The following is a 16,219-nucleotide window of genomic DNA, read 5'->3' on the forward strand; positions in this document are numbered from 1 at the left end:
CCTGATTAGCCACACAATTTCAGCATCTATGTCCGCAATCTCGCTCTCCAATCACGCTCTCTACACCATAAACCCACTCTCTGTCATTCCACTCTACGCTACTCCACTCTACTCTACTCTACACCACTGAGCACTACTCCACTCTAATCTAAACCACTGCACTCTCCGCCAAGGCACTCTACACCACTCTATTCTACTCTACGCCAAAGCACTCTATGCCACTGCACCTTACGCTATTCTACACCATTCAACTCTACACCACTTATCTACTCTGCACCGCCTCACTCAACACCAATGCACTCTGCACCACACTATTACATTATACTCTGCAAAACTGCACTCGCCGCAACCGTACTCTACGCCACTCTACATCCCTGCACTCTACTTTGCACCACTCAAATCTATGCCACTATACGCCACTACAATCTATGCCACTCTACTCTGCATCACTCCACTCACTTTAATCTACTCCTCACCTCTGCACTGTACGTCACTTCACTCTAAAAGAATCTAGTCTACTCCACCCTGTGCTACTCTACATCACTTTACTCAAAACCATTGCACTCTGTGCCACTGCACTCTACTGAACTTTATGCCACACCACTCTACAATGCCCCACTCTATGACACTACTCTATTAAGCTCAACTCCACAACAATCTTCTCCACTCTATAACACTCTAAGTAACTCACTTTACTCCACTCCATTCTACACCACACTACTCCACTCTATGCCACTCAACTTTAGTCTAGTCTATGACACTCCACGACAATCCATTCAGCTCTACGCAACACCATCTATGCTACTCCACGCAACTCTACTATACACCCTTCCACTCTACTCCCTTCACGCCACTCAACTTTATGTCACATTGTGCCACTCTACCCTATGACACTCTACCTTACGACAATCCACTCTCCTTAACGCCTCCGACTTTTAGCCATGGTGAACAGCAGCCACGCTGGTGTACAACATGGCTAAAACATTGAGAAATCCAATATCTCTTGCATGGGCGAGACCTATGGCTTTGCCAATGCTAGTTTTGAAATCAGTGCCTAGTTTTGCTCATGTTAGCATAAGCATAGTTCCCTCAATATGTCTTAATTTCAAATACATGTTAACTTTCTTTTATTGTGTAAATGTTATCATGCATATAAGTGTAAACTCTTCACCACCACAGTGAATTTTTAGAAATTAACTAAATCAGTAGATAAGGCTTCGTATGTTAATTTAGGCAGCAATAATTTTCATAAAAGCAGCGATTAAAAAAAAACAAAAAAACCTATGGGCTTTATCTTTTTAAATTAATAAAGCAAAGGTATCAATGCTCAACAGACGTTGCAGGCATTAAGAAACAAAGGATAGCGTTTGTATTTATACCCCTATCACATTTTCGGATTAAGTATGGGGCCCAATGGTTTATCCAGGAGGTGGAGAGTGAGGCGGAGCTCTATAGGATTTGTTTTCAATGTGAATCCCTGAAAACTGCCTCTCGGGGTCGGTGGGATTACTTCCTTCTTTACACGCGGCGAATTTGTGTAGGTTGTTGAATCACGCAGAAAAGAAAGCCGATGAGCTAGTGTTTTTGAAGTACTGAAAACGATCCCAGGAGGAAGGAGCAGGACTGCACAGGCGGATTAAAAACACGGGTAAGAGAATGAGTTTTTAGAATTTGCCAGCGCGAAGGGACCCGAATAGACATTTTTGTTTCGACATACCTATGCCTAATCATTGCCATCACCATTAACACGGTAACTACGTATTATTTAATGGAGAGAAACTGAGAGCAATGTTATTCCGTGGGATTTCTGCGTGTAAACAACTACCTTCTGGATTGAGCAGGTGACGCTCACCGTTGCGCGTAAATTTCGCCTTTGGATCAGAGTTGCGTAAATTGATGTTTGGGAGTCACACGCATACTCATGAGACAGAAATCCACTAACCAACCTTGAGGCGCAGCGGTGAGCAGCTGAGATCAGGTCAACCCTGTGTATTTGCATCTGGCCACAAGCCACGCCCAGCAAGCGCCATTTCAAAAGAAGGTGCGTACGTCGCCGGAACGAGGACTGCCCCCAACAAGGACTAAAGGACGCAGAGAAAGACAAAGCCGGAGGCCATGTTGAAGTGGCGATTGCACCAAGGATTTGGATTGAGAAATATTGGATTATTTCTTAAATAAAATAAAACAAGTGGAGCGGCATTTTGCCATTCTGCCTTTACCAGCATTGCCATATAAACAATCATCCCTGTAGTAGTATTATATGTGATGCCCCTAATTCAAACGCAGCAGCTCTGCGTCCAATTTAATTTCTTACCTTTCTCGGGACTATGACTTCATTCCTGTATCTCTGAAATTGATTGACCATGAAAAACCCCTGAGCAATGTTGCTATGAAAACTCACCAGTCGTATAATCTGGCTGTGGATAGTCACTGATTCGTTCTTGTACGGAGAGCATTGATTGGTCTCCAGACGATGAGCAATGATTGGTTTGTCATTCTACGGTGCTTTTGTTGATTGGTATTTTGTGTGGCGGGTGGGGTTATCTCAGCACTACTATATTTAGGTTTGAATGTCATGGCGGGTTAACCAGCGGGAGTTGCATCTGTTTTGGGTATTGTGCATTTATTTACGGCTGGTTGCCTAGTGTGCCACGGACGCGGCAGGTAACTTGCTTGCTTCTTTTACCCTCTGTTCAGGTTGACCCAGCACCGCTATGCACTGCAAGAAGATCCGCACGGAGTACATGAAGCGTTTCCGAGACCCTCAGTGGTCGCAGTTCGGGCAGTGCTACCAGGAGCTACTGCGATACCGCTTAAACCGTCGTCTGTTGGAACAATCTCACAATCCCTGGCTTTGGCCGAGCGAGGCAGCTTCATCCAACTGTAGCAGCGATTGCCGCAGCACTCAACAAGAAGATCCACCGCAGAACAACGAGGTGGACGTCCCAAACCAACCCACCGCCGAGGTCGCAATACCCAACCGAAGCAGCTTAGAGCCACACATTTGCGGCTCAGGTAAGCAAGCGAATCCATGATATGACCTGCGCTTAGGTTTGAAATGGAAAAACAAACGCGATCTCTGTAGAGAGATGACGCTTAGGCAGGAGTAAGTAAAGGTAAGTTTATTTCTTATAAAGCACCAGGCACGTCCCAGTGAGTTGCTGGCTAACAGGCAACTGTCATACAAAACAGTATGTATGGGGTGACAAGGGTTGCCAATAGGGAGGGTTGGAATGGAACGCATTACATCATAAAGCTGTGTTAGGCTCACGCCACATTACATCATTACAACACATCTTCCTCCTTCACATTTGGTGGAGGAAAAGGGGATTAAGTAAACTGAGAAGAAAGATGTTTTCCTATACAACTGTTATAAAGTTATGATTTTTTTGGGGCTTGCTAATGGGTCTACCAAACTACCAGTGATGCCTTAATTGTCCACAGAGTTTTCTGACAACGTGGTTGGCATGGAATCACTTCTGTGAACAGACATATAATTGGAGAACAATTCCATTAAAGATGTAGGGGCATATTATCAAGGGGCATATCGCAGCTTTTTTTGGCTTTTAAAAGTGGCTAGATATTCATCGCGCTATTAAGAAGCTCACGCTAACCCTTGTTAGCGCTTGTTTTTGCGCAGTGGCTGCTGTTTTTTTATCGCCCTACATGCCATCGCTAACGACATGCAAAGTAGGCGTCCCTGAGTAAAACCGCATGGGAGAACTGGCTAACACGGCTTCTCGATATTATCAATCCGGTAGCAGACCCGTTAAGCGATGATGATCCCGCTAAGCCCCCTTTATCGCAGGAATCTTTGTTAATGGGAGGTGGATTGCAAGGCTAAGGCCACAGGGGTGTATCGGGGAGGTTCTCATTATCGCTCAAAAAAATATCGCAGCATTTATGGCTCTATTCCCGCATTTTGCTGATATTGCTGGATTTCTTATCGCCTTTGAGGTAAGCGTTGATAATACCGCGCTAACTCTACAATGAAATCCCGTGATAGAAAAAAGCACGCTCTGCAATGTTATCGCAGTTTGTTGATAATATGCCCTGTTGTGTCTCCAACCTCAACATTACTCTCCCCTTTTACATTTCCAGTATCGTCATGCATAGCGTCAAATTCATTTTCACCAAAACCAAAGTCTAACCACACTTCCTGTTTCTTTCACAAAAATCCAAGAGTTCATTGCCTGGTTGTTTCAAGTCAAAAGTTTTTATTTGTTTCGGTACTCAACTGAGGACCACAAATATTATATAAAACAGTTTACAAAAGAAAATTCATTTACAAATTAATATAATATTAAAAAGGATTTTAAAAATTTATAGAAGTTATAACATACAAGTTCATTTGGTGGCTGTTTACACACTAGTAATAGTTCCTTTACTGTTGAAATTCTACATTTGCGGTATGTGGGCTCTAAATATCTTGACCGTGCTGTTACTACATTGGAGCTAGGGCATGCAAATAGGAGGTGCTCGATGTTCTGGTCACCCCCTTGACAAAGGGTACATAATGGGGATCCACCGGGTAACCATCTTGATGTAAAGGTTAACACTGTTAGGATACCTAATCGCAGCATTGTTATTGCCCTCCTTGCACCATGTGTGAGGGAAAACCCTATGTATGGCTGTACATGCTTGTACTCCAATGATTCAACGAAGAGTTTATAAGTAGATAATTTGTTACAATGTGCGAAGTCAAGTTCAAAACTCAGTTTAGGGGTAAAACATTTAAAAAAATGTTTCAATTGCGAGGGTGACCAGGTGAGCAAAATATCCTTACTGATTTTGGCAATTTGGAATACCACAGTCATATTCCTGAAGAATGTTTGCTTTGAAGCATCTAATTCAAAAGTCTCGATTTTAAGCAGGGAACGTAGTGTTTCTTCTTTTGCATGAAGGAGATTATAGGCCCACCTGATAACATTAGCAACAGCTATAGCATAGGAACTTGTAAGTGAAAATTCTAGTCTTAGAGCTTGGACCGGTGTGGATTCTGAGACCTTCAAGATTTTTTTCAGAATTTTCCCTTCTTTTTGGTCCATATAAGCCCACTGTTTTATAGGGATGCGCTCCATAGCGTAAGATAAAACGGGGGGAATTTTTACTCTGTATATTTTTAGCAATGAAGAGAAATGCCTGTTCCCTGTAGCAGAGTAGAGTCTGGAGAGGGCCCCGGCATGTAGTTCTGATTTCCTTTTTAAATTATTTATCTGCTTTATATTTTTTAGATTCTTTGAGAAGATCCTGCCGAGATAGGTGTATTCATCAACCTCTTCTACTTTTTCTCCGCCGAGCCTCCAACAATACTTAGCACTTTGTTTCCTGCCAGAGAAGGAAACAACGTTTGTTTTCCTTAAATTTGGAATTAGGAAATTGTCCTTTGAATATTTATGTAAAATATCTAAGAGCTTTTGTAAACCAAAGGGCGTAAGGTCCAACATCACAATGTCGTCAGCGTAAAGCAGGGCGTGTATATTTTGAGCAGCGATCTTTGGAGGCAGACTTGAACCTTGTTGTAGATGATATGGCAGGTCACTGAGATATAATGAGAATAATATCGGAGCTAAAAGGCACCCTTGTTTGAGTCCATTAGCCTTTTTAATTGTTTTAGTCAAACCTTTTTCACACCCCATTTGCACTTGACACCATGTGCTGGTATGGAGATTAATTATAATCTGCAGCAGTTGTTCCGGTATTCCTAGTCTCCTTAATTTGTTCCATAAAGTTGGTCTGTCGACACGATCAAAAGCGGTAGAATAGTCTATGAATGCTGCGTATACAGACTGAGATTTCCGTACTATATATTTGTCTAGAATGGTCTGGAGAATTGAAATATTATCAATGACAGAATGATTAGGTCTCAAACCTGCTTGAAACTTGGGTATTAAACCCAGCGAGAAAGCCCAGTCTTTTAGTCGATCCAATACCTCTGCGGCAAAGATTTTCCCTGTAGCATCCATCAATGCTATTTGGCGATAGTTGCCGGCTATGTTTTTGTTCCCCTTTTTATAAATGGGGATAATGATGCTCCCTTGCCATGACTTTGGTATTTTCCTAGTTTTAAAGATGTAATTAAAGAGGGGTGATAGCATCTGACTCCACTCCTTGGGGTCAGCTTGCAAGACCTTGATGGGTATTTGGTCAGGGCCTGAGGCACCAGTGCTTTTTGCTTTTCGAATATGCATAGCTATAGAGAATGCTGAGGTGTTTATAATCGGGGAATTATTCTTATCCATAGTCATTTCCGCATCCTTTTCATCAGGATTGGTTGGGTTTGCCTTATATAGATCACTCAAGTAAATTACCCAGTCATAAGGAGGGACCGGAATTGTTTGAAGTTTCTTTTTTGTTCCAGTTATTTTAGCAATTAAGGACCAATATTCTCTGATTATATTTTTTAGCGGCTATTTGGATATCAACCCAATTACGGTCTTGCAACGTTCTTTTGTAGCTGTGCTTCTCTCTTCTTAATAGATTTTTTAATTTATTAATTTCTGCCTGAGTTGATAAAGAAAAATTCAAATATTGAGCTCGTATGAGTTTATTGAGTATTTTAGCAGTAGGTGTATTCCAGTTTTTATTTTTGTTGTTCTTATTATTATTTACTGATGAGACCTGTTGTGACTTATCTAGAAGAGCACATTTAAGTTTAACTATGTATTCGAAATTTGTTATTGGATCATCTGAATATGTTTTTGTTAGAAGTTGAGTATGTGTAATCAGAGCGGATATATTGTCCAAGGTTGATGAATTCCCAAAAATCCGCCTCTGATCAGCTTTTACCAGGATTGTGCTATTATAGAATATGATCTGGCTTGTAGAGGAATGGTTGGCCATCCAATGAGTGGATAGATGTAAAAGTGCGTGATCACTCTCATCGTTTAAGTTGGAATGCAAATACGTAACTGTCTCCAATAATTCCATACCACAGATTATGTAGTCGATGATTGAGAAGGTTCCATTTCCTCGTCTAGTATACGATGCCGGTGTATCTCCTTCTTTGCCATTCAAGATTGTCCCATTCAGATTTGGAAGTAATGATAATAGCAATTTACCTCTTTTATCTGAGTTTATTCCTTTGGGAAATTTTGGAATGGATATTTCCAGTGATTCTTCTTTATATAGGTTTACCCACTTTCTAATTTCACAGTTGGAGATTTTTCCATTAAGATCGCCCATGATTATATATGACAGATATAATCGGTCTTCTATTATCTGAGAGATTGTTTCCATAATATCCGCAAATAGGGCGTCTTGGTTAGTGCCAGGTGGGGCATATACATTAAAGAGCAAAATTGCCTTTGGTGGGGCTGTGATGTGTTTTTAATGATACCTTAATGCATTAAAGATTATCGGAATTAGTCTCGACGATCTTTTGAGCCCATAAGTATTCCTCCCTGAGTAGGATTGCCAGTCCACCCTTAGCATGGCCCCGATTAGTTGCTTTTGCAGGAATATCATAAACATAGTAGCCTTTATGGAAGAAAGATTTTGTTGCCCAGGTTTCCTGTAGAATCAAGATGTCAGGTTGATTTATGGTAGCTTCAGTCATTTTATTCTTTGTTTTTCCAGCCATATTCCACGATGTAATCTTCAAGCCATTGTTAAACAGTAAGTTGTTGGCATTTAGTAATTTTGTTACTGTTTAGTGTCTCCGAGACCCAAGCCCAAGACTTAATAGTTTTTTTGACCTCCTTTACTTCTAAGTCTTTGCACCAGACTACCCTTTTACCATTGTTCACATGGATTTTCAGGGTATCCTTCCCTGAATGAATCGATCTTGAATCTTCTGATACAAGAGTATTTTTGTAATGATTTTTGGATTGCATACTAAAGTTTGGCCCAAAAGGACCATTGGACCTTTTATTAGATTTATTTTCCTCCGGTTCAGATATTTCAATTACGTCATAGCCGCATTTATGAAGTATCTCCTTTTCACTAAGAATAATCCCAGGAAGAACTGATGACCAAAAGGATACCATCGCTATTTTGCTATTTTCTTTTTTGGGGAAAATCACCAGGTCTATTTCTTTGCTGGTCAAAGATTGTAGAGGCAGTATTTGTTGGAGAAGATTGATTATCCTTCCTCGATTGAGTGGCACGTTATCGATGGGAAAAAGTTCTTCAAATTGTAAAAATTTGGACGGTTTCGCTTCCCCACGTAAGGATATCTTATCATCATCTTCTCCTATTCCTTTGTTTCTATGCCCTATTTCTGAAAATAGTATGGACGGAAGATATTCATCAGCTCTTGGATTCAATAATTGTACTTTCTGTGTGATTTTTCTGTCACTGGTTGCCTCTTTTTTGATGACATTAGGGATTGTAATTTCGTCTTGTCTCTCAAAGATTTTTCGAGGTGTAATAGGTTTTTGAAATTTGAGCTTACGAGTTTTCTTTTTATTAATTCTTCTTATCGGCTTTCTTCTCCTTTTTTTCCTTCCTTCTTCCTGGATTTCTGTTATTTTAGAGATTATTTCTCCTTGATCAGCATCAGGTATGTGTGTAGTGCCGTTTTCCAGATCACCCTTGACACAATCATTTTTGTGCGAATCCGTTTTTTTGGTAGGTTTCGAAAAAATAGAGTACTGTTTGACAACTTTTGGGGGTTCTTCTCTGAAGAGTTTCTTTAAGGAGTATATGGTAGAATCCTTATGGATTTCCAGATTTTCCTTTATTTGTTTTCCTATTTTTTCTATTTCTGATGTTTGAGTACTAAAGTCACGTTTTGTTTGTATCTGTATACTTTTGTTGATTTTGATTGAGTTATTCTTTTGCAGTTGCATCGTATCAGGTGTTTGTTGTTTTTTCATTGCTTCGGCGGATTCTTTTTTTCTTTTTCTCCTCTACTAAAAACGTTAGTATACCAATTTGTACATCTAAAGTTTGATCCGAATATGTCCTAGAAAAGAAAGAACCGATTCCAAGATTTCCTGTAGAGAAAAAAGAGCCTTTGACGTTGGTGTTACGGAATTAGTGGTATTAATATTTTTAGGAAAGAAAGGGTCCAGAGAGGGATCAAGTACTAGATCTTGTTCTAATGTTTCTTTCGAAGAACTGTTGGGTAACTTGTCTGGGTTTGACTGTGTTTCTGAATTATTTTCCACTAACTTCAAGTTGATTCCATGAGGATCATCAATACGATCTGGGCTACCTGACCGTTTTATTGGAGTTGAGGATGTTAAGTGAATCGCATCATGGTCCAGGCATTGTAACTCCTGTGATGAGCAGATTATCTTTTGATTAAGTTCAAGATCAAGCTCGCTTAGATTTTGGGTAGGTTGTTGATTCAAAGAATAAAGCGTTTTTTCCTCCATGTTTTCAAAAGGATCCAGATTTTTTCCTATTTCCGGAATATTGGTAGATAATTCCCTTTTTGATGATAAGGCAGAAAAGTAATTACTAATTGCCGGGGTCCTAGTTATCCGGCCATGTTTTACTGCTTTGTCAGAGGATTTCCTGACTGCTTCCTCAGTGCCCATTCGCTTCATAAATATTGTACGAGATCTTAATTTTTTTAATCCCATTAGACTTTCCTGGAATAGGCCTGATAGTTGTAAATAATAGTGCTTTCTCCAGTGAATTATATGTGATTGTTATTAAATCTTCAGCACAAGTCACCGTCACCCAGTCACAGTATCTTTGTTGTTACACTTACCACACTGGCAATCAGATGTATTACTTATCACAAAATTGCCCAGTGGGTGTTAATAGGGTGGCCCGTCCCGTCCTTGTACGTCCGTGGTCCGTACCGTGAGACGGCGACCGGGAACCACAGGAGGAGGGATACCTGAACTCGGCGCACTGCCACTAGAGAGACGCACCCGTTTCCAGCGAGCCTTTTTATTAGACGGATCCCCTCCCGGTTACTTCCTGACACACACCAGTAGTCAGAGTGCTTAATTCGAGAATTTTTTGGCAATCAATAAGGCAGATCGCCTGGCCATTTTACTTTCTACGCGACTATCGTCATAGAACTTACTTTTTCTAAATAGTCACATTGGACCAAACAGTGTCTCTCTCCTATATAAACGTTCAACATAAGAATACTAGTCCGAACCTTGGGTCATATCACTACGACTGAACTGAGCCCGAAGCCCTGAAGAGTCGTGTTGACTCAACTGTACACGACGAAACACGTGTCGGCTGGCTTTGTATGACATTCCTCAAGTCTGGAGAGAATAAACCTACGTCTTGCTGTGACCAAGAACACAACAAAGAATCTGCTTCTGTCTCTTTGAATACTCATCAGTCACTGTACTGTTTATGTCATACTGTACTGTAGTAGCGAGAGCATAACTGTATAACGTCCCTGGACGGCCACAGACGGTCCCGCCCTTGTCCCGGGCTTCTCCCAGCGCGCTCCCGCGTACGCAGATCCTACTGCCTAGTTATAGCGGGAGGGGGCGGGAAGAGGACCAGCTGCGGCGAGTCAAAGAACGCAGCGCCCGCTGGTCCTCGCAGTCCCGCAAGGGTGGTAGGCGTCTCCAGCAGCTCCTCTCGACGGGGGTGTGTCCCAGATGTCAGTGGTCTCGAGCGGCACCCGCGAAGCGGGGGCCGCGAGGAGTAGGAAGGGGAACAGCAGGTAGGGATTCTCTGCCCACGAGGCACAAAGCACAAACAGCCCGCAATACACCAAGTCCCTCTCTCAGCACAGCAAGCCCGGTGGTTTAACTTTGGATGTACATCTGGCGAGTCTACTCACGTGCCAGACCTTTCCATCACGGAATTTGACAGAATTACGATAAATTGCACAAATGTGTAAAGAACACGTGACTCCTCGCACCCCTCCAGTGTTTTTTTTTTTTTTTTTAACCAAGCCAACTTTGACCATTTTACGACATTTGTAGCGCAAACATTTAGCACCATGTTTTCTGTCACGCCATCTAGCGTTAAGGCTATTTTTCTTCTTACTGAATCAAGTTACCAATTCAACTTGTTTTCAAACTGGCATCCGTTTAAGATCTGTGCACAAAGCTTGTCTACCCCTCATCATAACAAAAGGACTGTTGCCAGTGATTAAACTGGGAGTCATTTTGTAGGCCCAAATCAATTTGTGAGTCTCTAGTTCCCAGTTCACATTGCTGTTCTTTGACAACCCTTGAGCACTCTGTTAAAGCCCTCGACTAGACCATTTCCTTTGGGAACACACCTGTTCCTTTAAGCTTATGTTCACGGACAAGTAAGTGCTAAATATAGCTCGACATGATAAAATCTCACTCGCCTTTGCATGTGAGTGAGTGGATTTTTGAGGCCTGCACTAGCCAAGGGTGCAGGAACTGAAAGGCACTCTTGGGGTGTTCGATCTCTCAACTGCACACTATGCAAGTGCAGAGCCTCTTTAGTCTTTGTGTCCCTGACGCTTTACAGGAGGTTAGCCAACTAGCTATTAGACTTGCCGCAATGGTCCTGGGCATGAGTGGGTACAGGTCCAGCCCTTTGGGTCTCTCTCCACGGGTTCAACAGCAGGAGCAGCCCATCTCTTTCTGAAGTCCTGGCTTGGCTCAGCAGGTCCAGTCTTTATGGAAGCAGCCTTTCTTTCTGAGGTACACAGTCTCAGCGAGTGCAATCTTTCTTTTGGTCTTTCTGAGTCCTGCAGTGTTCTGAGGCTGGAAGCCAGGGGCACCACTTTTATATCAATTTTGAGTTTGGTTATGATTTTTTTTAGTCTGTGTGGCTTCAATTTCCCCAGGGCAAGCCTACCCACTCTTAGATCATTTCCTTTGGGATCAGCATTAAACAGCCCCACAGTGCGACTCTCTAAATAAAACCAAGCTGTTGGGATACTTCTTCCCTGGTTCAGAGCTATGGGAGCACACACCTGTGGTGTGTCCAATTTCATGAGCCACCCCTCCTGAAAACAGGTTCTGCAACAGGTTTTCCCCTTCTGAAAGAGATGCCAACCTGTCGGCTGGCACAAACAAAAGGCTAGTCTACGGTATGACTCGGAGGTGGTAGCCTTTTTAACGCTTGGCTATCTGTGGCCACAGCCCCCTGGTGATCTTGTCTGAGTTGGTCAGACCTCCTCACATCAGTAGCCCTTTTGTTCCCCGTTCCTGGGAGCGCTTCACACTTCCTACAGGAGTGCAGCTGGATGTCTCAGGTGACAACTGCTGTAGTCAATCGGAAACTGCTACTAGAACACTGGGGGAAGAAAGTGGTGATTTTCTAAAGTCACATTTGCATTAAAAGCTGCTTAAACTCCGACTGCCGCAGTAAGTATGGTTTAATATAACAATTAATTTGATACCTCAAAGTACTGTTTTTGTGGTCCCAAATGGATGTTAGCACTTAGCTTTTGGGCTAGTGTAACCCCATGACAGTTAATGAGACTACCAAGCTTCCTACAGTGAAAATTACATTTGCAAGCTTTCACTGTCAAAGCATGTAAAACATAAAAGAAACCAGGCTTTTCTGATATTTGGCATCCTGCCTTATGGGCTACTAAGGTCCTCTCCAAGGGTGACTTTGAAATATTAAAAAGGAAGTAATGAGCTTGGCAAAAGTTTTCATTTTGCCTTGTCACATTGGCTTTTTAAAAGCTACAGAACTAAGCTTCTACGGCAGACCTAAAACCATTTTTTAGGTCTCGACTATTCTATCCCGCAGGTATAAATAGACAAGAGTATAGTAGTTGAAACCAACTCTTTGACCAAGCGGATTCCTCCCAATGCATGTGATCTATTGAAGCGTGACGCTTCGCCAGCGCGCGCTTGGCCTCACTTACACCCCATATGCTCGTTCCCTCTCGCTCGCTCCCCCGCCCCCACCCGACTTCCAAGTAAGCCTCGCACACCACCAGGCTCTTGAAGCGCGACGCTTCGCCAGCGCGTGCTTGGCCTCACTCACACCCCATATGCTCATTCCCCCCCCCCCCCCCCCCCCCCCCCACCCAACTTGTTTTGCTTTTTGTGTGCTGCAGGCACCATTTTGTGCCAGTTTGTGTTAGCTTTAAACGTTAGTTTGGTGCAGGAGTACTTTCTTAATCAAGGTGCACTTTTCGTATGCTTGTCAGCTTTTTATCATGAGACATTAATCAATGTTTTCACGCCTGGCATGCATTTTTGGCGGGAGGTGGCATTTTAATGGTCTGTCAGAACTTGCTTACAGAAAGTGGGTAACATTCATGTTTGATCTTGGGCTAGTGTCCACTTCGTTTAATTTTGGATGATGGCAAATCCCCGCATGTCTCTAGCAGAGAGGATTATTAGGTTAAGAAATACGTCACATAATTGCCACCAGAGGTTCAACTGTACCTTGTAGCGCTTAACACTCTCGAAGCATTGTATGTTTTTCTCCTAACTCACTTTTCAGTCTCTTCTTTCCTCTCTCTTATGTACTGTTGTGTCTCTCTAATACCCTCTCTCTCTGACTTTCTCTCTATTTCTCCCCCTTTTCCTCGTCACATTCTTTCTTTTGCTCTTTTCTCGTTCATTCGCTGTCTAACCTTCCTCCTGCCTGACTTTTGTTCTCGTTCTGCCGCTCTGTCCATCTTGCTGCCTTTCTCACTCTCTACATTCTGCCTCTCTGCTGATTCTTCTGATGCGAAAAAAAACACATTTTTACATCACCATCGGTTTTGGGGTGTGCTCCCTTTCCACCCTATAAATTTCAATCGGCACCTCTACCACTTTTCATCTCCTTCCCTTCGTCACACCACCATTGTGCAGATCCTTCCCTTCCATTCTTCTCCTCTGCGTCCCCGCTCTCACTCCGGTTCTCTCTCTCTGTCTTAGTTTTCACTCCGCCTTTTCATTTCATTTCATGTTCCGACCGCTGCGTGCCTCGTTCACACGTTTCTCAATAACATAATTCCAGTTGTCATATCGTGACCATCGCTCTGTGCACTCTGCACAGAGGCTGCATGTGATCTATTGAAGCGTGACGCTTCGCCAGCGCGCGCTTGGCCTTACTCACACCCCATATGCTTGTTCCCTCCCACTCGCTCACTCCCCCGCCCCCCCCACCGTCTTGAAAGGAAGCCTCGCACACCAACATTTGTCTCTCTTACACCACCAGACATCAAAGGCTGCCCCCCCCCCAGCAATGCCGAGAGCTTGTTGCAGCTGGCTGTCTTATACTGTGTGTAATACAATTTATAAACTCACAAAGTTCATATTCACAGTGCTTTCTTTTGTCACAGGCTCGGGCCTCATGGCACTACAAATAAATAAGCCAGTATTCCCCAGTGCACCAAATAGGAATCAAATCAGTGACCTGCTTACACACACAGAAATCCGAATTGATCGTGTTACTCAGCTGAGGTTTCCCACCAGATGAATACATTTACATCGGCTAGCATTTTTTTTTTTTAAGGGCCGTTTAGAGCCAACGAAATAGTTACAGTATATTGTTGTTGTTCTTTCTAGCTACGCCTCCACACTCGCCAACTGACCCCCACTGCGCCCAGGATCACAGCTGCGACACTTTTTATGGCGTTCAGCTGCTGGCTGCATGATATCTTCAGTCTAAGTGGAGTCACTTCAGACTGCAGTACGGATCATCAAACCATGTACTCATTTATTTTAATTATATATTTACTTAGACACTTAAGGTAAACCAATATGCCTGGGCGTCAGGAGCTGCGAAAACAGCAAACTGAAATCGAATTTTAGAACCAAAAGCTCAATTTAGCACTCTATTCTTACTTTTACGAGCTAAATGTTTCCACTTCAACACTTAATCTAAAGTCCTAGGCATCAAATACATTGCCCGCTCGCCTCACTAGATATTTTAAGCCACTTGGGCTCTATGCCATACTAATTGTTAGCAAGACTTGAACACACTCGTATAGCGAGTTCACCATTCCTCCACGCTCTCACTCCCGCCACCCCCCCCCCTTGCGCGTTCACCCCGACCGGCCGTGCAAGCCTACTGGCTTTGTCACCATTCCTCCACGCTCACTCCCACCCCCCCCTTGCGCGTTCACCCCAACTGGCCGTGCATGCCTACAGGCTTCGTCACCATTCCTCCACGCTCACTCTCGCCCCCCCCTTGCGCGTTCACCCCGACCGGCCGTGGATGCCAACTGGCTTTGCCCCAGCCTCACATAGCACTGACTCTGCCCCAGCCTTACCAGCCTCGATTCTACCCTTGAAGGATAGATCTGACTGGCCCCCATGACTCCGCTTGTGCTCAGCCGTCCTCGCCTGTACCCTCCAGGCGAGGAGCAGATCTAGCGCTTCAACCCCCTTTCAGCTCTGAGGCACTGAGAAGTGCATGCCCTCCCCGCCTGCAGCTGGCCTTGTTTAGTAAAGGTGTGCGTTATATATTTTAAAAGCATTTCGATTTGCTTTATAAATTACTTATTTACACCTGAAAAGGACAAGGTAGCGTGTGTGCGTGTTTCAAAGCATCCCCCAACCCCTTCTTCCGGCTTATGCTTGTTACTGCCCGCCTTCGGTGCATGTTCAGATCTCTCCGGACTCACAGGGTAAGTCTTGTTATGTGTAAAAGCATCTGAAAGCTACCACTTCCCGCTCCTAACGTGGTGGCTCGTCTCATATGGCATTTGTAGGTTTCTTCTGTGCTGTTTGCGTGCTTCAGTTACCTATTTGTGTAATTTGTTCATGTAAGATATATGTAATACATGTAAGTCACGTAAATACAACACATATTGCATTACAAATGCTATAGGTGTCACATTTGCGAAAGTTCTAACTACTGGCATTGTAAATGACAAAGCTATTAATTTCGCGATTTTCAAAAACAAAACCTAAATAAAAAATGTGTCTTTTACAATACCAATATCTCAAACCTTCCTAATGCGAGACCTATTGCATTGCAAATTCTTGTTTAACTCATCACAGCAGTGGTGGCACAATCGGTATTAGTCTATTAGGAACATGTAACTTGCACGCCCTGGGTGCACCTTGTAACATATACTATTAAAGTCTGTTTCCCTCACACTTCAGAATTCCAAACAAAATGTACTTTTTTTTAAACTACTGATACATATTGAAATATTTGTACTGTTCATTTACAAAAAGCTAACATCCTACAGACTTTCTTTACCAACTCCCTGTACCTCAGCACTACAAAACATTCAGAGAAATAAGTGAACCTCAATCACCATTGTAAAATGAAAAAACAAATTTGTAAGCAGGCCTAACCTAGCATTTTCCGCTGTCTTTGAACACAGCAGATGTGACAAGATAAAAAGAACATTTACTGTGATAAACAGCACTTTATGAATTTTTTTTTACCCTTTTTT

General features: G+C 42.8%; 1 protein-coding gene across 4 annotated transcripts in view; it reads left to right on the forward strand.

Moving 5' to 3' along the window:
• Window positions 1-1,489: 1,489 nt before the first annotated feature.
• CCSAP (centriole, cilia and spindle associated protein) overlaps window positions 1,490-16,219 on the forward strand; it is a 78,481-nt gene continuing 63,751 nt past the window's right edge. Inside the window, exons 1-2 of one of the 4 annotated variants that reach the window (XM_078648737.1) lie at window positions 1,490-1,648; window positions 2,698-3,015. In XM_078648737.1, the coding sequence (XP_078504863.1) occupies window positions 2,715-3,015 (301 nt within the window). In that variant the 5' untranslated portion in view covers window positions 1,490-1,648; window positions 2,698-2,714. Of the gene's footprint in view, window positions 1,649-2,386; window positions 2,488-2,539; window positions 3,016-16,219 lie in introns of those variants that run through there. The other 3 variants (XM_078648739.1, XM_078648738.1, XM_078648736.1) reach the window with 3 other exon arrangements.

This window comes from Lissotriton helveticus, chromosome 6 (assembly GCF_964261635.1).
Source record: "Lissotriton helveticus chromosome 6, aLisHel1.1, whole genome shotgun sequence".
Classification (NCBI taxonomy): Eukaryota; Metazoa; Chordata; class Amphibia; order Caudata; family Salamandridae; genus Lissotriton; species Lissotriton helveticus.